The 26723-nt window shown below is 38.4% G+C and overlaps 1 protein-coding gene across 3 annotated transcripts in view; it reads left to right on the top strand.

Moving 5' to 3' along the window:
* Window positions 1-26723, top strand: part of LOC124166355 (leukocyte tyrosine kinase receptor-like) — a 550686-nt gene that overhangs the window by 240093 nt on the left and 283870 nt on the right. For all 3 annotated transcript variants that reach the window (XM_046543833.1, XM_046543832.1, XM_046543834.1), the window contains exons 2-3: window positions 23387-23562; window positions 26262-26326. In XM_046543833.1, the coding sequence (XP_046399789.1) occupies window positions 23387-23562; window positions 26262-26326 (241 nt within the window). The remainder of the gene's footprint in view (window positions 1-23386; window positions 23563-26261; window positions 26327-26723) is intronic.

Raw genomic sequence — 26723 nt, 5'->3', positions numbered from 1 at the left:
GATATATGGCTGAACCAGCAGTGTGAATGCATGTTCTGACAATAATTCACGTAATTCCGAACGCTGTCATTTTACGATGGTTAGGTGCTGGGAGACCGGAAAAGGTAGCGACAAGAGAAAGACGAAATGTTTGTGAAGCTCCCTTTGCTCTATTTTTTCATGGATTTGTCCAAGCAAAAAAGAATATGGGCGGAAAAAAATATTCGTTAAATACACGTTGAACACAGTAATATCTTAGCCCTGCATACCTCAACAGCTTTGCTAACCGTCAATTTCTCGTTCACTTTAGATGTCAACACCAGGGGGCAGCACAGATTTTTACCATCGTGGTGTGATTGCACGATAGTTCCAACGACTGCTGGAACAATCGTGTTCTAAACGAGGAATAAACTTTTTTTCAAATATTTATTAGGTTAATTTAGCGGGATTATTGCATTTCTACCTTGGTTTGTATGAGTACCAGACCTTATGGACTGTTTAAAAGGTGTATGACCATGCACATATTAAAATGTAAATAGGTGGACGCTCATACATCTCGAATTGTGCCTGAATTTGAAGATAAAATAAAACATGATACGATTGATTTCTTGCATTCATACATATTCCGGTCTTGTCCATCAAAATCCTTCATACGTTGAATCACTCAATCGAATATAAACGATCTGTAATGCGCGAATCCGATCGCCTATCAAAGAGAAAAAAAGTGAAAATCGTGAACGTTATTAATTTTTGGCGTGTAACTGTTTTTGAAGCCCGGCAGTAACTGTTTCTCGAATATATCCGCTTCCAATTTCATAGTGTCCCCTCCTTCGCATTGTGCGTTACGTCTTGGGAGGAACTCGCGGGAAAGTTTCTTTGGCGCGCGTGGGCGAACATAATGCCGAATACTTTTCCCGCCATCCTTCCGCTATACGCCTTAAGTGATAGGGGGCGAAATGAGAGGAAAATTTCTCGCACATTTTTTTCTCCATCCCTCCGCCATATGGGAAAGCAGCAAACTGCGAGGCAGTCTTCGAGATTTTCGTCTTCTCCTCAGCTTGGGGAAGTGGTTTTCGGGGATTTGTCTCCCTCTCTTGGTTCGTGCTTGAGTGATCGTCTTTGGTATGATGGGAGTCGCGGCTGGAGCTGGTTTCGAGAACGGAAGTGTTTTGCCGCACAATGGCGTCACACAGTGGAGATGTGGGAAACTGCCGCCTCGCTGAATCAATGTGTGCACCTCGGCTGTGGGCGTCAATGAAATTTGTATTTTATCTGTACACCCAGTAGCAGATCCAGAGAGAGGCTAGTGAGGGCCTTCCCTAGCTCCCCGTGCGGTATCCAATTTACACTTACATTTAAATCATAGCTTACACTCAAACCGGTGAGGCAGTTGCTATTTTCTTTCTTTCGTAGAGCGATTGGAAGTCGGATTTAGCGTTTGAAAGTTTTAGTGCCAGTGGACAAGACGAAAATGGAGCACTTATACTCCATGTACTAATGCGATCTTTCATATATCCTGAATAAACACATACCTCCGCTCTTTTTTTATGAAGTCTGGAGAGATACATTCTCAACGCTGGAATCAAAAGGGTGATTCCTATTTTAGAGGATCTCCTTATCAGTCTTAGCTGTATTTAATGCCGTTTAGCTACCAAGGCCTGAAACCTGTGGATTTAATGAATATTTTTTAATCATTAGAATATTATATTTTCACCCTTTAAGTTATTCTTGGTTGAGAGAAATAGGGCCCTATTCATTATCACAATTAAATTATTAATGTGGGAATATTTGTTTTTGAGATTAACATTTTAGTGAGACAACCTCGTAAAGTAAAAAAGTATTCTGAGCTCATGTTTGAGTGAAGGCTACTCATAACTTAGAACTCGATTTAAGAATAACGTTTTTAGATTACCTTTAGGATCATAATCATTCGTCAACAATCCTAAGATTGTATCAACGCAGCTCCCCATTACTCTTTCCTATCCGCTAGCCTTTTCATAGCGACGTATTTCTCACCATTTACATCCTCTGTAACCCGTCGTATGTAACTCAGTATGAGCCGTCCCTTGCCCTTCCGTCTATCCTTCTGTCTTATAATGTGGCCAACTAAGATTTCATGTCTCCTCCTTAAAATTTAGGATAGAACTTACAAAATTACACTTTATTGGATTCCCTGATGATTATCCTAACGCCAACTTATACCACTGCTTTACAATTCCAGCCTCTCACCACTACCTCATCTCTGCATTCGATTTTTGTGTCAAACTCATACGAGGTGCTTTACAGTAGTAACACTCTAATACATGGAGTACTTGTGTTAACTCGATATTATTTGTTAACTCGAAGTTCTTTCCCGGTGAATTTACGAGGCAGATTCTTCGCGGGTTTTCCCCGGGTCAGATCTTTTTCTGCCAACGTTTCAGCGACTAACTCAACTATCATCATCGTTGAGGGGACCGTTGATTTCTCAAAGCCGCGAGGATGGTGCAGGACTTGCACCTTTAGTAACAGAACAGCTGACCTCGATGCAAGAAAACTTTGTCAGAATACCTCAAGCAAATAAAATAATTACACTTTGTACGGTTCTCTTCTGATCAGACTCGCGCCGACCTTTCCACCGCTTTACAATTACACGCTCTCCACATTGAAACAAAAAACGAAAAGCTGACCTCGTGGAAAACCCGCGAAGAATGAAGTTTAACCACCAGTATTTTCTGATTTGTACCAGTACAAATCAGGTTCAATGAAGGCGCTTGGGGACACGTTACTTAATTCCGGCGAAATTTTCATAATAGGGTCAAGAATCGTCGTTTTCCGTTATAACATTCGGCACCGTTCAGAAATCATCTTAACCTCGTGAAAGATTTCCCTCCATTATCATCTTGTCCTTAATGCAGAGTTCGTGACTGTTCTACTCCCTTGAAGGATCAATGCTAAAAGGCATTTGCCAACTGAATTTAGCACTCAGATCCCAAGCAAATGGGTGACGCAAGCATTTCCCTACTCCGACACACCACTCACTCAACGCGGTCGTCGTACAACCTGTTAGGACTACATGAAAAGCCAGGAGAAGATTTTTTATCCGTAGATATTGAAATCTTTTGGATTTCGTTTTACGTAGAGCTGTTGCGAATTTAATTCTAAGATCCCCCTTTTCAGTGACTTTTCTCATGTATCGGAAAAAGGCGCTATTGTACATATACATTATATCAAGTTCATAACATTAAAAAACAAGCTCAGAACGGTTTATGAAAATTACCTCATATATTTAAGAGACCTTTTGAAATTTATTCAACACAGAAATACAATAAGACAGCGGAAAAAAATGTTAATTATAATTTTTTTTCCAAAATCAAAATGTTATGTCATTTTTCCCTTACTGAAAAACTCAACTTGTAAGTTCTTGTGTTTTAATTTGAATATATTTTCAGGTGCAGTACGCATTTCGCTAATCTTTTATGAAGCCTAATCACAATATTCTCTCAAGTACAGAATCATCTGCTTTGCTATCCACTCCTGCACTCGAGTTGTGAATCAAATTCTTACAAATGGAACAAGAGAATCAGCCTTTTACTGATTTTGTTTGAAAATTGCCGAATTATAAACATAGAGTTGTCTCTTCCCATCCCGTCATTCTTATTTCCATTTTCTCTCACTTAAGTACCCGAATTTTTAGTGATTAAATTCATTGTACCTGTTATTAAATTTTGCGAAAAATCTATAGAGAAAATAAAATCATTCGATTTGACCGGGATTCGAACCCGGATCCCCTCCTAGATTTCCGGTGCTGTCCTCAAATTTCCACTGGAGAGGATGGCGCCTCGGTAGCTTAACTGGCTAAAGACTCGACCGGAAATGCGGGTGACTCTGTAAAGTTATCACCGTGGGTAGTCCCGTTAAATTAAATTAAATTAAAATTGCTTAAATTAAATTTCTCTTATCGAAGATAGATGGTTTATGTCAATCGTGGACAAACTGATATTTTCATTGTTTTTTTTTAAGTAAAGCGTGAATCTTTTGTATGAGATACCTCCATTCAGACCTTTTGACCTTTCCTTTTCAGCCTTCTTCATGTTCAACTTGTTCATGTTCACTTCGATCTAAGCTACTTAACCTTTGTTGACCCCATGCGCTTCCTTCATATTTCCCATTTCCTCCCAAAAACCCTTAACCCCTAATCCCCCGCCCCTTCTATTCATCACACGCCCTCCCTGTCTTCCTCTCTCCGCCGTTACTATGGAAACGGGTTGTTGTCTTCGCGGATGGATGACTCCTGGTACGCGAGTTGATTATCGCCGCTACAGACTGTTGGCAGAAACATTGAGGGTGGTGTATTGATTCCGCTGCCTTCACGTCCGAGCGTAATCGAGTGGATTTGCCGTCCATTGTTGCCATACGCGCTCCTCATTCGCCGCTGCGTTCATGTCGGTGGTGGTTTTGAGGTGAGAAATGTGGCAAATAATGACACACTGGGCCCGGCGGCTTTTCAATCCATTGTAGTAGCCGGTGCGGTACGTACACATCGTACACAACGGTGTTCGGCGGGACGTTGTGGAACATATTGTAATGATAAATGAAAACGATTTGTGTATGTGCACAGTTTTTATTAGGGTAAGATGCGATTCAGCGAATTAGTTTCGCCACCGTCAGGTACATCAGGTCGTTTGTACCTGGTGATGGCGAAGCTGATTCGCTGAAACGGGTCGTACGCAATGCAAAACTGTGGACGCACACACAAATTTTGTCATTTATCATTACACATTGTGTTTCAGGAGGATTCTGCGGTAATTCAGGAGGTGGTAGGAGCTACGGTTTTAAGCATTTTTAAAACGTGCCTTAATAAGAAGTGTTTACTTCGGAAACAATAAAACTAGAAAAATACGAAAACCATTTGTGGGCCAACAAATACATATTTCGAACGGTGAAGAAAAAAAGAGAAAATTTAATGTGATATTAAGAAAAAATGGTCAAAATTTGGGTGGTAAGGAATTCCATATTCTAGCCACTATTCTTGTGACAGATTTGTAGAGCATGCACGTAATGTGCACCATCGTTGCCAATCATCCAAACTTAACTTATTCCCAGGATAAGGTATCATATAAATTAGTTATGAAATTGTTTCAAAAAAAATTTCTAAGAAAAAAAATGAAAGAAAAGTAAAAGTTATTTGAAATTTACAGTAGCAATTTAAAATGAAAATAGAAAAAAATCCAAAAGAAGTTACCAGTTTAGTAACAAATAACAATAAAATGAAAAAATCATTAAAATAAGTTTCAATTATCAATTTGAAATATTTATTCTAATCGATTTTTTATAAATTTTGAAAAAATTGCTAGATTTAAGTTTCTCTATCACTTAAATATAACATAACGCTGATAACGACGCACATGTAACATTTTTAATATGACTTCGTAAACAGGCTGGTTGGGGTGAGTTTTGAACTCCCAGGAAGAGCTTCCTGAAACACAGTTCGGCGAGGCCATTAGCGTGAGAAGCGGTTACACAAGCTTTAGTGGCTGACTGCAGATTCCTTGTTGTACACAATATTCGTGACATATAATGATTTTTTTTTCTTTTTCCATGCTTTACCTTTAATATTTATTTAGGCGGCCAACCGGCGTTGCTCAGGAAAGATAATACCAAGAGATGGGGAAAAGTAGAACTTAAAATTCATGGTTATATTGGCCTCTGAACGGGAAAACATGAAAGAACGCAAGAAGAAACTCAATCCATTGGAATGCAAGGTTAAAAAGGCAGCTAGGTTATTGGTAGCCATTTACATGTGAACGGTGAAGCTACGAGAAAAGGTAGTATTGGAACTGGAAGTCGCCAAATCGGCCTTTACCTCGCACGCAGTGAGCACAAAGGTATACAAACATGGCAGAGTGAATGGGGATGTTATCGGAAGGTGGAAGAGTAAAGAGAGGGTGGGGAATGAGTGCTAGGTGGCGCTGAGCGCACTTGCAGGGTTGGGTAATGAGAAAACGGTACAAAGGGCGCGTTGGTCGCAACCAAAAGTACCAATAAGTGGTTCGCGAGCATGAGATGCACTTATTTACTACATCTACTAAATACCCTGCGAGCCACTGTGTCTCTGCGTACACGTCTTAAGATGCTGTGTACAGTAGGACATATAGCATGCAATGATTGGGATTCCGAAAAATATTACCTATTTACAAGAATATTAGAAGCATTTTATTCGTAAATATGCATCATACTGCCTGCTGTTGTCCGACCTACCCTTGAACAGGCATGAGTGTAAATTCCCCAGTCCTTATTTTTCCGAGAAAGCGTTTGAAAATAAGCTTGCAGTTGGATCACCTCCAGGAACTCTTTTGCGAACGACAGATCCGGTATTCATTAATTTAGACATTTATTATGACTGGTTGAAACATTTTAAGGGAGATCCAAAACTCGCTACTGATGATCTAGTTTTGTCATGGAAGGCGATGAAGCTTTTTTACCCTCAAATATTCCTTCCTTTTACTCCCTTTCCAAATTCATGTCCATTCAACCTTCCACCTTGAGTACTTTACTCTGCTTACTTTTGACTGCTTACAACTTACAAAAATACTTTGCCTAGCTGACATCGGGAGGCGCACGTCTCTCTTGAGAGCAGTAGACCATATCCAGAAGCATTGCAAGCGTAAAATCGGCGTAAAAAATTCAAAGAGGTCTGAAATTCTTACGAGTTCCCCGAGCCCTCAAAGTGTGCATTCTGTGCAAAAAATCTGCACATTGTCTGCGACAACACCCAGAAACTAAACGTGAAGATATCTAAAAATAAAGTAAAGAGTTGTAGTACTATTCGGCGGTTTCTGAACGACAAACAGGGCATTCACTTCACAGGAAAAAGTGATTATGACTATGCAGGTTGTGGAAAATTGTGCTCAGATCCACCAATTGCTAATTGGATAATGTGTTATGGGTGTAAAACATGGAGGAAAGAACCTTGCAGCTCATTTTTTGGAAAGAGAAAGTTCACATGTGAAAACTGTGATTAGGACTCTTGCCCCACAATGGGAGAACTCTTGCCCCACGTGAGGGGCAAGTTTCCTATTTGTTTTTCTCTTACATTTTGCTGAATAACTCCAGTTATTATTTATTCTGCAACAATTGAAGATAAGGATTGTAGTACATGAAACAGGGAACAAATTGTGAAAAAATAAAAATAATAGCTTGAATCTGAATGCATAATTTTTATAATTATTTGTTAGATGCGTACTCTTGCCCCTGATTCCCCTACATAAGTTAGTAGGCCACACTACGAGTCATCTAATACATTTATGAGTTCTAACGCTGCCGTTATAATCTCATATTGACCGTGGAAAAAAGGCATACTGAATATGTCTGTTCTGCAGTCTATCTCTCTTATTTTATTTATATGATCTGATTTTCCGTAATATGTTGGCATCCGTAATATATGGCTGACTTCGTTAGAAAATACACTGCTCTTGAATTTATCTAAAAGGTTTAGTCTTCCTTTCAATCTACGATCCAACAGAGGTTTCCCTCCGAGTTTATCTAAGAGGTCAGTTACACTAACAAGGCTGTCGTAACGACCTCTCAAGTACCTGGCAGCTCTTCTTTGCTCGCGTTCTATGCTATTAAGCCTTTTTCATGAGGGTCCCAAGCACTGGCAGCGTATTCTAAATGGGGTCTAACGAGGGAGAAGTAGCTAATTTCTCTCACTTTGTCGTCGCCGTTTCCTACTATTCTTTTAACAAAACCCATTTTACGATTAGCTTGACCGGTTGTTTCCCGAATATTTGTATTCCACAATATATCATAATTGAGTCTAACTTATAGATATTTCACGGATTCAACTGTCTTTAATTGTGTGCCCCGAATCATATACTAACTTTGGTCGCAATCCATGCAGCCGTATGGAAATACATATTGGACAGACGAAAAGACTTCCTCTATTAGGTAAAATAAATGAATAATTAGACGGCTACACTTAGACACACTGAAAAAGGGACACTTAAAAAATGTTTTTCAGACGTTTCGGTGGAATGACACACTATTCCTTCTCACTCGTTTAGAATGGTGGGTCATCCCATCAAAACGTCTGAAAAACATTTTGAAATTGTACCTTTTTCTGTGTGTCTATGTGTAGTCGTCTAATTATTTATTTATTTAACCCAAGTGTTACCACAAGAAGCGTTTTCTTCAAGACCACATACTCACACATCAATGTCTTGGACAGCACAAGTCCTACACTCAAAGATACTGATTTAATGTATAATACTCGTGATGACAGCATTGTGACCAAAGTTACGGTGTTCCCCTCTCACCCATTCTCGTGTCTAGGAGCAGCGGACAGATGTCCAGGATTCCAGTATAGATTTCCGAATGTCTTGGGGCGACAACGGGAAAAAACCAATCGTGGAGAGAGAGAGAGGAAGATTCACCGATTCCAATCGTAAAGCGATCTTTTCCTCTGGCGGCCACGAATTCGACTTGCTACCGGAGTTTATTTTTTGCCAGGGAAGAAATGGACAGAGCAGCGGTTCACTTCCGTCAGCTCAAAACTTGCTCCGTATTCTTGACTTCCTTTCTCCGATACTCTTTCCTCCCTTGTCGGACGTGGAGAGGGAAAATAATAACCCTGGAGATTGTGATGCCAGCGGCTTGAGTGGCATATCGGTGATCGGTTTCTTTAGTCACTTTATTTTTGCTTGCTCAACTAACGAAATCGTATTCGTGAAACCGGAGAAATCACGTTTTGAAGTCACGCTGTTAAGTCATGCACACTGATTGTTTTGGTGATATATTTCCAAGGGGACGCTGGCCTCATAGCAAAAAATACAATACAAATATTTGAGGATAAATAATAGGAATATTGGTAGAATTAAAATGTCGTTTTCTCTAAATGACTAATGTAATCTGTATTTAGTTCTTGACTGTGGTGGTTCAAAATGATCATAGCCCGCGACCTACCCTTAACAGGAAAAGCAATAACTGTATACCATGGCTAGTTTTAGGTATTTCATTTCTTCAATCATTCCCATCTTTGCATCAACAGAGAACTTTTCATGATGAAATTATAATCCTCAGATCAATACTTGTTTATTTGTAAGTGGTTGTTCAGAATATGCATTCCTTCCTCCCCGTCAACCAGTCCTTAATGGTGTTGTATTAATCGTTTATAACTTGTTTCATTTTCTTATAATTGAACGTGGTATGTGCAATACACGTTGGTCAATATCTGCTTCTACCTATTTACATAGTTTATTCAATTAATCAATGGTTTGTTTGCGAATACACTTGTCAGCAATATAACAGTTGTTGATTATGACCTTAATTCGCCGAAATCAGTGGAGAATCGCTTGAAATATTTTGCATTTTTAGAATTTCAGTTTATCCCTTACTAAAAGGTTACTGAGCGAAGGTCAAAGCTAGACCTAGAGGTATCTAATTATTTGGGTCTTATATTTTGTTCGTTCCACAAATTTTTATTAGAAAGCCAGATTGACCTGAAAATAATAAATTTTTGCTATTCGCTCTAATGTACACGCATATAATGAGGCCGATCTCCGTGAACTATTGATTATGCTCGGAAAAAATTAAGGCTACATTTTGTTGAAATGGAAATATGATTTATGTTTATTCCTCAGGGGTAATTTCTACTCTGCAATGAGTAATTTGTACGTTTAATGTAAAATTACCATTTTTTAATCTCTGCTAAGGAAGTTTTTTCTCAAATAAAAATTATCATGCCGTAGTTGGTCAATTTACAACTTTGTAACTCTGCATAGCTCCTCCCTATACCTCGATTTCTAAACACTGAAATTTCATGTCTGATAACGAATACTGTACAAAGAAATTCTCGGCTATCTAAAAACATTTGATGAGATCATGATGGAATAATCGGTGAAATGTTGAATGCTAATTATGTTATCAAAGCTAAATTATCCGGAAAGAACACAGTAAAAACGTTTCTTCGCAATTCCATCCGCTTTATATCAGCATGCTCTCTCACACACTCAATTTTGTATCCAAACTCGAGTCGGAAGAACTTGCCGCCTCTGCGTCACTCATGACGTCATTACCCACCGTATGACGCAATCAAATTTAGCCAAAGGGTGGGGGAGGCAAGATAGCGTAGCGATCCATGGATAGCCCGCTCCTCCTGGCTGCTCGTTAGGGAACGGGAAAGGGGAGAGGAGGTCGGGAGATAGGCATAGCGATGGAACGGTTTGGACGTTGAGCAGTACGTGGGCGGTGATGTTCCTCTCTCCCTCTGCGGGAAGATACTTTCATGTGGGCAGAGTGCAAATTCCAACGCCTACGTGACCCAGCAACTGACGGGCAGTGAGCGTATAACATTGGGTGCATTGAGAAGGAGTTGTTAGCCCTCATTTATCTCGCAGTAAATTCAGTGAGTGTAATTCATTGAATTTTGAAATCGGTTAATAATATCTACCAAGGAATTGCATATTCCTGTAATGTGACACCGTCGACAGGGGTTACATAGTCTACCTTGGAAAATTACCACCCTTTTATTATTAAGTTTTTTTTAGACATTTTTATGGTCTACAAACTGTCTATTCGCGTAAAAACTCAGGAATACGTATCTCTCAGGAAGTAAATAGTCCTGCACCAGTAACATTGGGTGCATTGAGAAGGAGTAGTTAGCCCTCAATGCTCGTGCAGTAAATTCAAAGAGATTAATTCATTCAGTCGTGAAATCAGCTCTTAAATCTACCAAGGGATTGTCTATTCATGTTATGTAACACCGTCAATTGGGGTTAATTTTTCTGCCACGGGGAACTACCATCCTTTTCTTATTGATAACGGTTTTTTTAGAGATTTGTATAGCCTAAATTCGCTTAAAAACTCAGGTAGAAGTATCTGTAAAAGAATAACGGTAATAAACAGCAATGTTTTCACTTTAGCATGTAGGTGATCCTCCCTCTTCCTCTACGAGAAGATGGGGACAGATTCATGTGGGCAGAGTGCAAATTCCAACGCCCACGGGACCCCGTAACTATGAGCAAGCTACATTGAGTGCATTCAGTGGGAGTAGTTAGCCATAAAAGCTCGCGCAGTAAAGTCAAGGAGAGTAACTAATTCCATTGTTAAAATCACTTCAAATTATGCTAGGGAGGTGTGTACTGTATACTCATGTAATGCGGAAATGCCAATTGGGGTGAATTTGTCTAACTTGGGGAACTATAACCATTTTCTTATTAATAGTAAAATGAAATTAACTTTTACTCCACCAATTACGGTAATTAAGTTATGACTAGTTTCCACACAGTGGTTTCATCATCAGATACCTTATATACATGACTATGGCCTACCTTTTGTGAACGAAATATTTCTTATCAAAAAGAATTTCGATCATTTTTTATTGAAAAAGGTTCTACAAATTGGCTTTTAGATAATTAATTTATATTTTGATTGCTTCTCTGATATATGTGTATGGGATGTAATAAGATCTTAGTTCTTTATCATGTTGGAAGTTATTTTCTTCATCAAAGTCAGAAATTATTTTCTTCTTAATAGATTTAATATGATACATTTGAAATATGAAATCTTTTTAATTTATAAATGTGCCTGTCATCCTAAATAGTGATCATTAAATAATAAAATTGCCTTTAATTGGACCTATCGGTAGGTATGCCCTGAAATTAAGCATTGTTTATACTATGAGACGGGGTCAACCCATAGCGAGGTGATATTGTTTTCCTTATTTTAAAAAATAAACTAGACTTCAAAAGATAAACGAAAATTTTAAAAGCGAGTGAGAATGATGTATTACATTTCTTCTGCAGAGAAAAATATATTCTCTTTAAGAGAGTAGAATTTAAGCCTGGTTCGAGAATATTTTATACAATAATATTTTTTAAATGAGAAAAGTCATCTTAGTTGACAATAACTATGTGAAGATGAGCGCAGTGACCCAGTGGGTAGAGGAAAACTCGCTAGGGTATACAGCATTGCCTACATGTCGAGCGCCTTCAATCTTTTTCCATCCTTCCTCAGCTTCCATGTTTCTGAACCGTAAAGACTGGTGCCAACTTTAACTCTTAACTAAAGTATTTTCATAATCTTGTACAAAGATACTTATTAGTTCATTCCCATTCATATTCTTTATCAGGTCATCATCTAAAAATGTGATTGATACAGTTAATGTTCATTTCAGATTTTTCAGGATACTTTTCTTTTCTTCCACTCTACGTAGAGCATCCGCCGTTTACCTGCATATTATTTTAGCGGAAATTTATCGAAAAGGTATTAATGACATTAGTATTTGTGCGTCCTTAAGTAAAAATCTTTTCGTGTCTTATTTTCTAATATTTCATCTAATATGCGACGTATTTATTCTTATGGGGCAGTCTTATTTTTAATTATTTCACATAATCGTCTTATTGTTCAAGAGTTTATATTGACCGGAAAGAGATCATAGTGTAAAATGTTTACTTATTTTTTGTGCCATTAGTAATAAATTCTGTTATTCTAGCCTCTCTAGCGTGGGGAATTTATATCAGCTATATTAAGGTGTTACTTTTGTCGTTGAGTTCTCTGAAGTCTACAGTAGATTTCAAAAATTAACGTGAAAAAAATCCGCAATTCGTGTGTTGAAAAATTTTTATGTAAGTATTTTTTCCCCATAATCTTGGATTGCATGCAGGTTATTCCAGTGGTAACGAAACCTCACTTCATTCGCCTGTAAACACGCCCATGTGTTTAAGTTTAGGCTTGAGTAAGATGAAACGGAAGTAATAAGAGTGTTTGAATGATGCAGGCTAAGGCGATCTCGGGGTGGAAAAGCAAAGCACGCTTGCGCGCGATAATAAACACTGAGGCCTTAAAACAACAAGTCGGATCCCTCCTCACCGGAGATTCCGAAACGTATCTGGACAAACATGAAAGGCCACGGCCATAATCCCCCGTATTCTTGACCATATCTTTTCCCACCGTGAAAGCTCATTTTTCTCCCTCAAATCATGTAGGCAGACCTCAGAATAAATATATTTGTATGGAAGAGTGCTTATATCCCTCTTACGGTGAAAATCATGGCGAGACTAGTTTAAATCTCTACTCATATTCAGTTAATGTACATACGTCAGAATGATTTCACATTTTCCACTTTTATAGAAAAATAATAATTATGATATTTATACTCGTATCTAATCAAATTTAGTTAATGTACAGCAAAATGATTTGCCATTTTCCGCTATTATGAAACAATTAAATGAAGACTCGTTTACATACGCTGTTTCATAAGCGGTTACTGCTTACCGAAACTAGATGTCATTAAATTTTTCATACAAAAGCCAAAATTGCAAATAATCCTGTTGTGTAAGATGGAACATCTACGCTAAATCAAACCTGGTACCTAAGGTTGTTTTTTATGTTTATTTATTTCAGAATCGGTAAATATTCAACCATATGAGGCAATGCACATAAATTTATCTCAAGAAATATTTCCCAGAACAGTACAATTTATGAATTTAGTTATGCCAACATTATTCTATTTGAATGAAAGATATGAGTTAAATATTTAACAGGCATTAATATATCTGGAAATTCCAAGCATATAACTACAATTTTGAAAAAAAAACTATATTTATTATCTATAAGATACGAGATACCTTGGACATATTCTTCTAACAATTAGAAATTTTGATTTTTATTACAGGTATGTCTAAGGCCTTCGTGACAATGTAGTCGGAGAGCAGATAGCGACCGAGTGTGTAACTTTGTGGTAATTCCGAATTTTTACTATCGCTTGGAATAGAGAACGCTTTTTCGGTGACAGTATAGGAATGAACGACAACACGGCTCAGGAAATGTGGGGAAGTAACGTTGAAATTTTTTCTAAACTAACCTGCTCTGATATATACATTATTTTCTACGATTCTGATCTTATTGGAAGTTGGTAAATGAAAAATCAGCCCTATGAAGGATGTGAATATTTTAATTTAGAAAAAATAGGGCTATGAAAACCATTTTAAGCACATGATAAACATAAACGGAGGTTGAAACTGTATATAATGACTGCATCGTGGAAACCACATCGTCTGTATATTCGATGTGAGTGTTTATACCGGTGACAGGTATTCATTGTTTGCAATGATATCTTCATTGCTATAAGACCTCATCTTATCCTTAAGACCTTACCGCACGCATGCCATTATAAGCTTGCGTGTAACATATATTTGCGGGCGAGCTAGAAATAGCATGGCATAAAGATTTTTTTTAATTGGAGGCTTATGGAAATGAAATTTATTGAAGAATTTGTCATCTCTGTGTAGAAAAATATCCATTGAAGAGTGCATTAATATTTTAGATATTGCAGTGGTCATATTAGGTTTTCATGGATCATTTAAAGAATCGCCGCGAATGTTAGCTCGGTATTGCCTGCATAAAACCTTTAATAGCAGACTAAGGATGGCTTAATGGAGGGAAAAAAGGCTAAATTAACGCTTAAGTAACAATTCTGAATCATCATTAGGTATCAAAAATGTTTTCCAAGTAGTTCAATCAGAAAAGAAGTAATTATTTATTATTTCCACGGGTTTAGTAAGATCTTACACTATAACTAACAAATTCAGGCTTTACTTTGTAAAACCTCTCCATATTGGAAGTAAGGAAATAAAACTTTGTAAGGTTCACTGTTATTTAATTATGGGCACGACACGGGTTTCGTAACTTGGTTACATCGTTAAACACGAAATGGAATAGCCCTCACCCCCGCCCTTTCAACCAGTCCTTTTCCTTTCCGTTAGATGTCCTCACTGTCACTTGTGTACTTTGTGTATAAATGTATGATGCATGCAAGATCAGTCACCTGACGATGTAAGCAAGTTACGAAACCCGGGTCGTGCCCATAATCAAATAACAGTGAACCTTACAAAGTTTTATTTCCTTACTTCCAAGATCTTACACTACTTATTAATCGCGTTTTTAATTTATAATTTATCATTTCTTCATTTATTCAGGACTATCGGTCGGCAATAAAATTGAAATTTAAACCGTACGGTTGAGTTCGAACTCTGAATTGGAATAGAAAATGAGATATTGAATAAATATGAGTTTAAGTGTAGAAAATACATTCTATTCTTCGCAGCGAGCTTCCTTGTTCCTCATTTTATTGTAAACCTGTCTCTCCAAATCCTCCATATCGCCAGTTGTCTTTCAAAGGGATCAATGTCGAAGCCGTAGAGTAGTGGAATTGCATGTGGGGATCTGGGAGTTGGAATGGAAAAACCAATAAAATCTCGGAAAGTCTGTCTCAGCGATCCGCGGGTGAGGAAATCCATCGGAATGCAACGACGCATTTTAGGACGTGCTTCAGAATTCAACGGGCGAGCTGCGCACCTTTGTGGGGCAGTGGCAATATTGTCCTCCATAGTTTACCGTTTCGGAGTATTCTATGCCAACATAAATCCTATAGCTGCAAACGAAGGATGGCTTTGCGGAGGAAATAAAAATCTGAATCGACGTATGTATGAAAATAAATAAGTCCATATAGTTGGTAGTTTGAAAATATGGGGACGCGCAAAATAAGGACATGTTGTGCGAAAAATCCACAGAGAAAAAATCGTTCGCCTTGACCGGCATTCGAACCGTTACCAATATCAACATCAGTGACGTCATGATTTCCTCTTTATTAAGCAAATTTCCAAAACATTATCGTACGCCCTCGATCGTCAAAAAATCATCTCAAACAGTTAATCTTTCTTTATTTCGTGCGTGCAACTTTATATTTTTACTACCAATAACTCAAGCATGTAAGCAAGTAAGTACACAATTCTTCGTTAAAACTTTCGCGGGTGCTCGTCATGTTGAATAAAACTTTTGGGCTATATCGCCGCGTCAGATTTTGGGTGGCCCCAACGTTTCCCGACCGAAAGAAAGCCTTCCTGCCATACATTAAGGGGACGACTGACAGAATAGGAAATATCCTACGCAAATTCCAGATAAGGACAATATTCTCGCCTCACGCACAGATAAAACATCTATTGTAAACCGTCAAGGATAGAACTCCACTACAAGTCGAAGGGGTATACTGAATTCCTTGCCAGACCTGTGGGAAGAACTACATCGGCGAAACAGGCAGATCGGTTAAAACACGTCTAGAGGAGCACGAGAGACTGGGGCAGTCAACAAAGTCCGCGGTAGCCGAACACGCAGCGCTGGGCCACACAATCGACCTTAAGGAAGCAAAAATTGTTGCGAGAGTGAAAGGCTTTAAACAGAGACTCGTAAGAGAAGCAATAGAAATATCTAAAGAGGAGAAAAACAACTTCAACAGAGACACTGGCCTTAAAATCAGCCGTACTTGGCAACCCGTAATCGGCAAAAATAATCGACAACCTACTCCTCCAACCTCTCACTCCCCTCCCCCCACCACCTGACACGTATACCTATATATATCAATTTTAAATCCCACCTCTTCAGATTCCCTTGAGAAAGCGACCAGCATCGGTCGGGAAACGTTGGGGCCACCCAAAATCTGACGCGGAGACATAGCCCAAAAGTTTTAATTCAACATAAGTACACAATGTTAATTTGAGATAAAGTTTGCTTTATTTCTCAAAGAAAATAAAATCGGGCTGAGTTAGGTTTCAATTGCATATTGGTTTAGAGTATTTTACAGTATTTTCATACCCTTCGAGTAATTTTTAACATAAAGACCGACGCCGAGGTTATGCCTCAGTAGATATTAAATAAGAATTTTTTAAAATAATTTTTTGTGGAATCGTTAAAAACTAATAAGAAAGTAATAACTACTTAGTGGCGGTGCTTATCTTAATAAGAGTGATAGCAAATGAACTCGCAAAATGCCAGTACTTAATACGGAAAAACTTCTACGAGAAGGATAAATTTACCGGACGTCACAGTAAAACATAGGAATATCATCAGCTTCCATTGTTACTTACGCTAAAAGGGAGAGAGAACAATTTATAAAATATGAAGCATGCGTAATATACCCTGAATTTGCGTCAAAAAGAAAGATATTTGGAAATGTTCAATTTCCTGAACGAGATGAAAATGAACGATTCATCAAAATGAACAGTTTATCCCACCTCTAACGATGGAGAGCGCATTATTTTTGGGAAAACTTCTTTAGCATGAGCAACGGTTAGGGCTTTGTGCCGTATGTTGGCGTAGTGAGATATCTCCGACGCCCAATTGTCCTTTTGCCTGAGTTCGTCCTTCACCTGCAGGACCATTTTGGCTTCAAAAGCATCGTGGCCGTCCTGTCCCATTCATGCCCCAGGACTGCTCTTCAGGATTGCTCTTCTCCTGCGACTCCGGTACATTCCTTTGAGAGCTACTTGCTTGGCTTCTTTACGCAAACGAGAGAATTTTGACAGACAAAACAGAACTACTCTCGTCGTCACTGAAAGGTTCCTTGCAATTAGATGGAGTCCAGGATACCCTGAGCCCGTTATATTTTGCAAGAGCTGGTGCCCTAAGAATGTAGGCACAAAATCATGAGATTGACACGCTTTTAAACACCTTGGTTTCTGTGCAAAGTTAAAAACCATAATTTAGAACACACATTTAACATTTAGATAAATTAATATCGTGTATTTATGCCATCATTCTAATTGGTTACCATCATTTCCAATATATTGCAACTAATAGTTAAAATTGAGTGATGTAAATAACGACAGGTTCTTACGGCATTTATTGAGAATTTTTTGCTTTTGGCTTTTGAACAGGTCATATTCAGCATAAGACTCTCTTCCTGAAAACTGCCATGTTAGACATGCTGAGGTAACATTTTTCTTATATATTCACGCTCCGTATTAATCATTTAGTCACTTTATGGTAGATGTATCAAATATCCAGCAATAGATATTTTTTGGCAGGGTTGAGAATTCTCCGATTAGTTTCGAAAAGAAACTGTGTGAAATAAAATAATTGGCCTTTTTGCACATTAAACCTCTCAATCTTCTTTGTAATTCCATAATCATAGCTATAAATACTGTCGTCTAGTTATCCTCACTCCTGTATCCATGTTTGACTAATCTGAGAAAGGTTTCAAGTAGTAATGTAAACAAATACAATCTAATAATCTATCACCCAATATAGTGGCAACGGGGAGTGAAATTACATTTCAATACTGGACGGAAGCTAATCTTGTGTGGAGCGAGAATATTTGGGTGATAATGACGGGATTTACCCGTCAACGTTCCATGAAAGTGCACTTGGAGGTGCCGGACGGGTAGACTCTACACTCCTGTCCGGAAACCATAGGCTTGGTGACTGCGATTGACACATCAATTATTTCCCTATCAGTAACCGAAGGGCCGCCCTCATACAGGCTGATCACAACCTCTATTGTCCCACCTGCAGGTTAATTGCCTAGAGATGTTTATCATGGAGCTGACCACTAGAGAAAGATAGAGAAGGTGAAGCGCTGTGTTAATGAAAAAAATTGTTAGTCTATATGTCAATATAGAAGATGGGTATGGATTTATAAGGTGTGAGATAGAAAAAGAAGTGACCCGGGTAGAAAATGTCTGTCTAGCCTTATCAGCATTATTAAAGTATTCTAATTGCTAAGATATGGGGCTTGGGGCCATTTTTACATACTTTTTAAAAACTTGTTTCGTCTGTTTGTCTGCTTCATCGATGAAATGTTATAACTGATTTTTTACCCATTTCCTGTTGTCAGATCGGCTTAACATTTTAAGTGTAGTTAAGAACCAGAGGACAATGCATTCTTACACTTATCCTCGGCCTTCCAAGGCCTTCTCAGCTTCAGCTATTATACAAGTGTTAGTGAGTCATTCTTTGTTTGTTTGGCAGGTTTCATCTAGCGCATCGACTAACGTGTCAGTTTATCGTATAGAAGATCATAGATTGGGATCCTAGAATAGGCACATAATTTAATTTTTTTAAAGTAAATAATGTTTTTATTGATATTTGAAAAAGCATTTTTTTAAATCTCTTCTTACTCGTCTCTCCCTGGGCAGTCTCCCCTCCCAATTAGACTTATCTCTTTAATTCACTTAAACACATACTCTCTTCCATTTCATCTTCAAAAAACTATTATCTTCCTTACCATCCGTCGCTTACTTCATATTCGTCCCCATGACAACGTTTATAGCATACCTTCCCAGCTTAATTCTCGCTCCATCCAAACCTACTATCTCCTTCATAACTCATCTAAAAACTTCCTCCTTAAACCACTTCTCTCTCTTCTTTCTTCTCCGTGCATAACGAACTCGTCAACGTCTCTAACGCCTCCAGTTTTTTCTCCTCCACCCTCCCTAAGCGTTCATATTTCCGCACCATTGAGTGCTACACGTCAGATTAGACTTTTCACTTGCCTTCTCTTTGTACCTTTACATAACTATCCTCTCCTCAGCTCTTTCCTTTTCATTAACGCCTATCTTTACTTTCACTTTACTATCACCATGAACACCAGCATTCCAATTAAATGGCATGGCGGTAGTGAAGGTGTGTCGCTGTGTATCTCGTACAATGTTATCATAAAAGATAATGCTGTTTCAGTTATTCATGGGAGGGCAATTCGAATGCAACACTCCGTCCGTCGGATGTGACGTTAAGCCGTGGTCCCCTTGGCGCCTTTCTTTAGGCTAATGTCGACGCCAGGTTTCTCTCTTTTCGACTGGCTAAGGACATTTTAAATTTATTAATTATGTAAATAGAACTGTGTGGACGACAAATTTGAAAAAATAAAAAAAGAGAAACTGTAAGTAATTTTGATTTTATTTGAACCATATTCAATACGGCACCATCCTTATATGATAAACCTGTATTTACGATACCAGCATATATTTCACGTCGTGTTTTTAGGTATGCTCAAATCAAAGTGCACTTTCACCTTTCATCAAGGCCTAATTTTTGCCGTTATTTTCCTGTAAAAGTCCTCATAAGTAGTAAGGTAACAATAATTACGTATGGGTGGAGGTATAAGTCACCTCCCGGAATCGACCGCGGGACTCTTCCATCAATAGCCGAGCTCACTTCCCAATCCGCGACCACCCCAACTTTCACGGGCCAAGCTTCAGTTGCACCACTGCGAGATATGTGTCGGTCGGAAAAAGTGCGTGGGAGAGGAAGTTTTGATTATTTTTTTTCAAAAACCAATGAAATACGGTCGGGTTGGCTCCACTGATTGTGAAGGTTTCCTGTGGGGCCAACCCCGACGGAGAGGGAGAGAGGTGGTCTCGCAGGGTTGCACGTCAACAGGAAATTCACGCCTGGGATGTCTTATTAGGATGGGTTAAAGAGGGGTGGAAATCTAGAGCTGCGTCTCTCTCTCTCTCTCTCTCTCTCTCTCTCTCTCGCATTTGGCTCGATTATAACCCTCCTCATCTCTCGCTTGAGCGATGGGCTAATCGAATCGCCCAGTAAAGTGGAGGCCCTTAAAGGCGCCCTTGGTAGGTAGGGCTCGTGGAAGATGGGGAATGGTACGTACTCTCTTGGGGATAGAACGGGTTTGGCTGATGGGCGCAAAATATGATAAACACCTATAAGCTGCCTCTTATAAGCTGTCTTGACCGTGGAAAAAATTCTAAGTTCAGATAAATCCGACATACGGCATATAATAATAACTCGATTTCGCTTCTTGTGGGGGCTCTGCTTGTTTATTATTTTTTTATAGTATGCTTTGTATGGTATATAGATTAAAATATAAAAATATTTTTTTATTAAAAAACGGCGTTTTCCTACGGATCTACAAAAAACAGAATACATTTTCTGTTAGCCTGACAGTGTCTCTAAATTATTTGCTTCATATTCATTGAAAAACATTGGACGCATGTTCCACTATACAGCACTCAAATTATACTTACACACAAATTATACTTCATCATCATCATCATCACTGGTCAACAATCCTAGGATTGGTTTGACGCAGCTCTCCACTCAGTTCTCCTATCAGCTAATCTTTTCACTCCTACGTATTTCTTCTCTTTCACATCTCTCTTTACTTGTTCCATATATTTTGTTCGAGGTCTTCCTTTTCCATTCTTGCCTTCCGTCTGTCCTTCGACGATTGTCTTCATCAGGCCATCATGGGTATTGGGCTACCCTTGGGTAAGGTAGGCCATTTAAAAGATACCAAAACCTGTGAAGATACCGTAACTTGGCGACTGGGGGCCGCCAATAATTATGCCTCTCATCACCCGGGGGAGAGGGCAGCAGCTCTTCTTCACATGTGCGAAGGTGGAGACCATACTGGTCGGTACAGCGGCACACATTCCACTACGGGCGTGGTAACATTTACTTTAACGGCTGTAGTACTGCGATGTGGAAGGCAAGGGGAGGTAACCACCACATTATCATCCCGAGGAGTCACAGCTACTCCACTCAATTTATATAATGACATGATGGAATTCTCTCGGGTAAAATATTCCGGAGGTAAACTAGTCCCCCATTCGGATCTCCGGGCGGGGACTACTCGAGAGGGTACATCGGTCAAACGAGATAGAATGTTACGGATAGGAACAAATTATACTTACACACAAATTATACTTAAACAATAACAAAATGGAACTACAAAATACGATGAACTTCAGTAAATTACATTTTGATTGATGTTTCTTATAACTCGAGTGCTATAGTGGAACATGTACCCAACGTTTTTCTTCATGCACGAAGCAAACATTTCAGAGAATATGTCAGGCTCATAGAAAATTTAGTGTTTACATTTTTAATTTAGAAAGAAAAAGTAGAATAAAAACGGAACAAATATTTGAGTACCTCGGACGGATCAAATCAAATCCGCAATTTGAATGATAAAATTGATACGGCTACGGCGGAGGACTGCCCGTCATTCCTTTATCGATATTCGAAACCCTCAATTTCCCCTGCATATCCTTCACCTTCGGAATGAGATTAGGATTTATCTCGCCTTTCCTCTCCATATCCCACGAGGATCATTTCCTTCAAACCCTTAACAGGGTCACTCGGTTGCGAGTATATTCGTCTCGTCGCAAATTAACTCCCTTCCATCATTCCCTTTGCAGTCGTTGGGATTTCACTTTTCAGCCCTGTCGAGACAGTTTCAATACTTCATTTCCGTCAAGCCTAGAAAGATATTACTTCGTTCGTGACGTATATGCCGTCTCGTTTAAGCCATTAATTCCCTATGTGTTACACTGGAGTATACTGCGTACATCTTAACCTCTTCCACTTCAATTTATTCTCTGAATATTGTGCTTCTTTCTTCCGTTTGTTTTACCAATAGTTCCTTTTAAAATGTGTTGATAGGTAATGAAATTATTTAAGATTTGCATGTTAAATAAAAACCATTTTAGCAAAGTGGACGCGCTAATTTTCAGGTGCACAACGTTTCCCGACCGATGCTGTTCGCTTTTTCAAAGGAATTTGATAAAGATCATAGCCCAAAAGTTTTTATTTAACTTACAAAATATAATTTCATGAACAATATCACTACATGACGAGTACCCGCGAAATTTTTAAGGAGGAATAATATTTTGAAGTTTATAATCAACGTAGAAGAGTGAAATAAAAAGTGATTATTAAACATCGAGAACACAGCTGTCGCTACTCTTGTAAAATCTTTATATTCCTTCCAATGCATAATATTTCATGAAATATGAGTTATTTATGCACATTACAGATGTTTCCTTTCGCTGCTGTGAACGTACCTTTTCATCATCCCTGCCATGCGCTTAGCACTTTCGCCGCATGTGACGGGTAGGTTTACGTTGAGCGAGCCGCAGCGAAAGGGTTAACGTTGTTAAATTTTCAAAATGCTGATGTTTTTTTCTGTGAATGAAATGAATGTACATTTCCGCAGAATGAAAAATTGTAATTGGCCAAAACACAAGCTTACTTCCTTAATGCATACATTGCCATTTGTAATCTAAACCCATTCTAAACCAGAGCTGCTTCTGGGATAAATTAAATTTCAAGACGTTTCATTTTGAAACTGAAAATTTTTTTGCCAATCATAATTATTGTGTCAGCTACATATTTCGCCTTTAAACTTTACAGCATAAAAATACGTAGTTTATATCTTTCCTGAATAGAGTTATTATGTATATATTTTTGATGTTACTTAAAAGCAATATTGGGTTAGTATAAAGGATTAATGCTATGGAATGGAAGAATAAATATTGTAGAATAAAGTAAAATAAAATAAAATAACTTTGTTTTATTCCACACTATATTTTAAATAGCACGACCCGGGTTTCAGCATCTAATGTTATCAACAGGTTACGAGCATGAGGTGATCACCTGATGATAACATTAGATGCTGAAACCCGGGTCGTGCTATTTAAAATAAAGTGGGGAATAAAACAAAGTAATTTAATTTAATTTTATTCTATGATGAAGCAATTCCACAAAGTAACGACTGAGATCTTGTCTTAATATTGTATAATATGTGGACTTATAAATCTAACTATCATTTTTCTCTTGTCTCTTTTCGAAGGTCATTTCCTGCTGCTTCAGATGAGTCAAACATCACCTTTGAGATCCGTGGGCCTCTCACGGACCCACATGAGGGATTTTCCTCGAGTCTGGAGCCCTCAGTTCGAGATGACGGGCGAGCACTGCAAACTGGAGATGATGATCAACATGGACAATATGGCGGACGGTAGCTATAAGGTAGAGTAACCACTTTTATAGAATACCTTTTCCAGCCTAAGAGAATATATTCATATTTTTTCATGAGGAGTGACTAACACGGTTATCAAAATTGATACAGTAAGAATCAAAGGGGTGTAAGGGACAGAAATTAAAATTTATATGATTATTGAAAATGAAAAACTTTGTGTGTGTGCCGACATACAAAAAATATTGGGGGGGGGCGCAAACCGGGGATCTTGCGCCGGGAAAATTTATAAGTAGTGAGTTTTAAGTTTTTAAGCATTTTAGAAGAGCCATATGATGAACATTAGAACCCTGATAACTCTAATCTTGATAACTAGACGCTCCGGGGAAAATCTACAAGCCCGACACAATTTTTGCTCACACCCATAACGAATTTTTGAGGGGGCTCGGGCCCCCTCGGGCCCCATGGAGTCGTCGCCTCTGATGTCCAAAGTATTTATTGTTGTACTACGCGTTTGTAAACTTTGTGTATGCCCATAGTATTTATAATTGTACTACGTGTTTCAGCAAATCAGCGAAAACCGAATGGCGAAAGTGATTCGCTGAAATGCGTAGTACAACACACTGTGGGCATACACAAAGTTTTTTATTTTCAAAAACCATATAAATTTTAATTTCTGTCCCTTACACCCCTTTGCTTCTTACTGTATCAATTGTGATAACCGTGTTATTAATTGTAATATGTTCCACAACATCTCGCCGGACACCGTTGAATACATTAAACTTTAGAGTTAACTACGAGGTGAATTCAAGCTCTAAAGTTTAAGCTCTAGTCGGCCTCCGTGGCGGCGGGGGCAAGTCTTCGCCCACCATACCGAAGGTCGCGGATTCGAGTCCCGCCCGGATGGGTTGCCCCTTCCAAGATATGTTTGTGTGTGATCGTCTCTTGTTGTTTGTTAAAACTCCCGATGTGAAGGCATCATTGCACTGTTTTCGGGGGAAATTTAGATAAGTACATATGAAAAAATAAATAAATCAACCCATTTGTTTCCTAACTGGCTACTCACCCGAACACAATGAAACTGGTGTTACTTTTGGAAGTAATTTCCCTACAGACGTACACATTTTTCACAATGACAACGCCATGATTCCATAGCCGCGACGAAAGCTTCTTTGTGAATTTGTTTTGAGAATTGGAATTTCGCCTTCTTTGTTTTTAATTTAATTCATTTATTTCCATTACCCCCGTAAATATCACAGTGAGGCCTTTGCATCGGGAGTTTTTAAACAATCAACAGCAGGCGATCACACACACCCATGTCCTGGGAGAGGCAATCTATCCAGGCAGGACTCGAACCCGCGACCTTAGGTGTGGTAGTCGAGGAATTACCCCCGCCGCCACCAAGTCCTATGATTTTTGTTTTTTTTTTCTCATTTGATGCTCTGCCTTCATCAAACTGTCGCACCCATGGACGCAATTTTGACACCTCCGAAGCACCATCACCACTTGTCTCTTTCAACTTTCAATGAATTACAGACGGTGTCCGCCAGTGGCGGATCCAAGATTTTTTTCTGGGGGGGCACAAGGGTCTGACAGGTCTTCTCATATTTGAGATTTTAAAAATTTACAACAATAACTGTGGAAAATATTCTCTTTATTTTGATATTAAAGCTATTAATATTAAATTAAATGATTGAGGCTCCTTAACACACAAAATAAAACGAACATAATGATCTTGCCAATTTTTAAGCGTCGAGGGGGGGGGGGGCACGTTTCCCCCTAAAATCCGCCTCGCCTTTCTATTACGCCATGAAAATATGTAGAAAAGGAATGATTGCACGCTGTTCGTTTAAGGAAAAGGTCGTCATTTCAAGTAACTAAAACGCTGCCCAAAGAGTTCTATCTGTCCTACAGTTCCCTCATTTCTGTCACGAATTGAAAAAGAGTGCACGCTCATTTTAAAACAATGCACATGCTTCTGTTTGTTTCCATTCTGGAGAGAAAAAATTGCAGGGCTTAGAACTTGAATGAACCTCGTATATCACATGATTTGGGAAAGCCTACTCTATTTGGTGGCGAAGACATGTTAGTGGGAGCTTTGACAGGTGCTGCTATATAGCACGATTAGCTAACAACCACTTAAGTAAAAACTCAATTTTTGTAACTTTAAGCCAGTTTTACACAAAAGTTAGCTTTTCCACTGACATCACTTTGATTATAACTGCCTCAATTAAGGACTTCCCCATCGGCCTCTAGGTACATGTGTTTTCACCCGACGAATATTTAGAATACAAAAACAGCAATTTAATCGTTTGTTACGGAAATCTTATGGCCAACAATTTGTAAATTTTAGGGAAATCAAGATAAGATTTTCTTGCCCGTGTAATTTAGGGGTTTCTGCTCTAAAAGAATGATTTGATTCTCAGTCTAAACCCTTTAGAATGAATTAATAGCAGTGGTCGTAACTTGGTGGAAATCCTTTATCTTCGGAATTGAAGAAATAGAAACTTGGCTTTTTCCACATGGTGATATTTTGTGACCGACCATGGTTTCGTTACAGCGTAAAATTATCACCATAGGTGATAATGATGGGTGATAATGATGGGTGATGATGATGGGGGACGAGGAGTCAAATAATTAAATAAATAAATGCGAAATGTTATTCCATTGAATTTCTGATGTATCGCACTCATTATGACGAATATTATTTTTAAGTAATTTAGTGTAATATTTTTATATTCTTCTATTTCAGGTGGTGATAGAGGCGCTCAATACATCCTGGATCGTGACTGATAAACCAGGAAACGATAGAGCCTCGTAAGAAAACTTTTTGAATGCTTATTTTTGCATGCTAACACATTTAGTTTGCAATCTTAAAATTATTCTAGCTGTAACATAATATAGGGAAATAATTAGTAAGGTTTAAATTACGTAAAATGCCTTGGCCAATATGAAGAAATATTTTACGTTCAAATATGTGTTTATGCCTTTGAAACAAGCATACAATTACATGATTAGTCATTTATTTTGGACATAAATTGCCATAATGTTAAATTTAGCATTAATTGTGCCTTATTTTTTAAAAGGCTGATGTAGTTTTCATTTTATACCGTATAATATTCATTTCTATAATATAATATTCATTTCTAATTACCTTAAATTTCCGTAAGTATTTAGGCCTTGGGAATTTCGATCTGGAACACTGGTCGAATTT

This window comes from Ischnura elegans, chromosome 10 (assembly GCF_921293095.1).
Source record: "Ischnura elegans chromosome 10, ioIscEleg1.1, whole genome shotgun sequence".
Taxonomy (NCBI): Eukaryota; Metazoa; Arthropoda; class Insecta; order Odonata; family Coenagrionidae; genus Ischnura; species Ischnura elegans.
The sequence above is the reverse complement of the archived record's forward strand: the minus strand, read 5'-3'. Positions and strand labels throughout refer to the sequence as shown.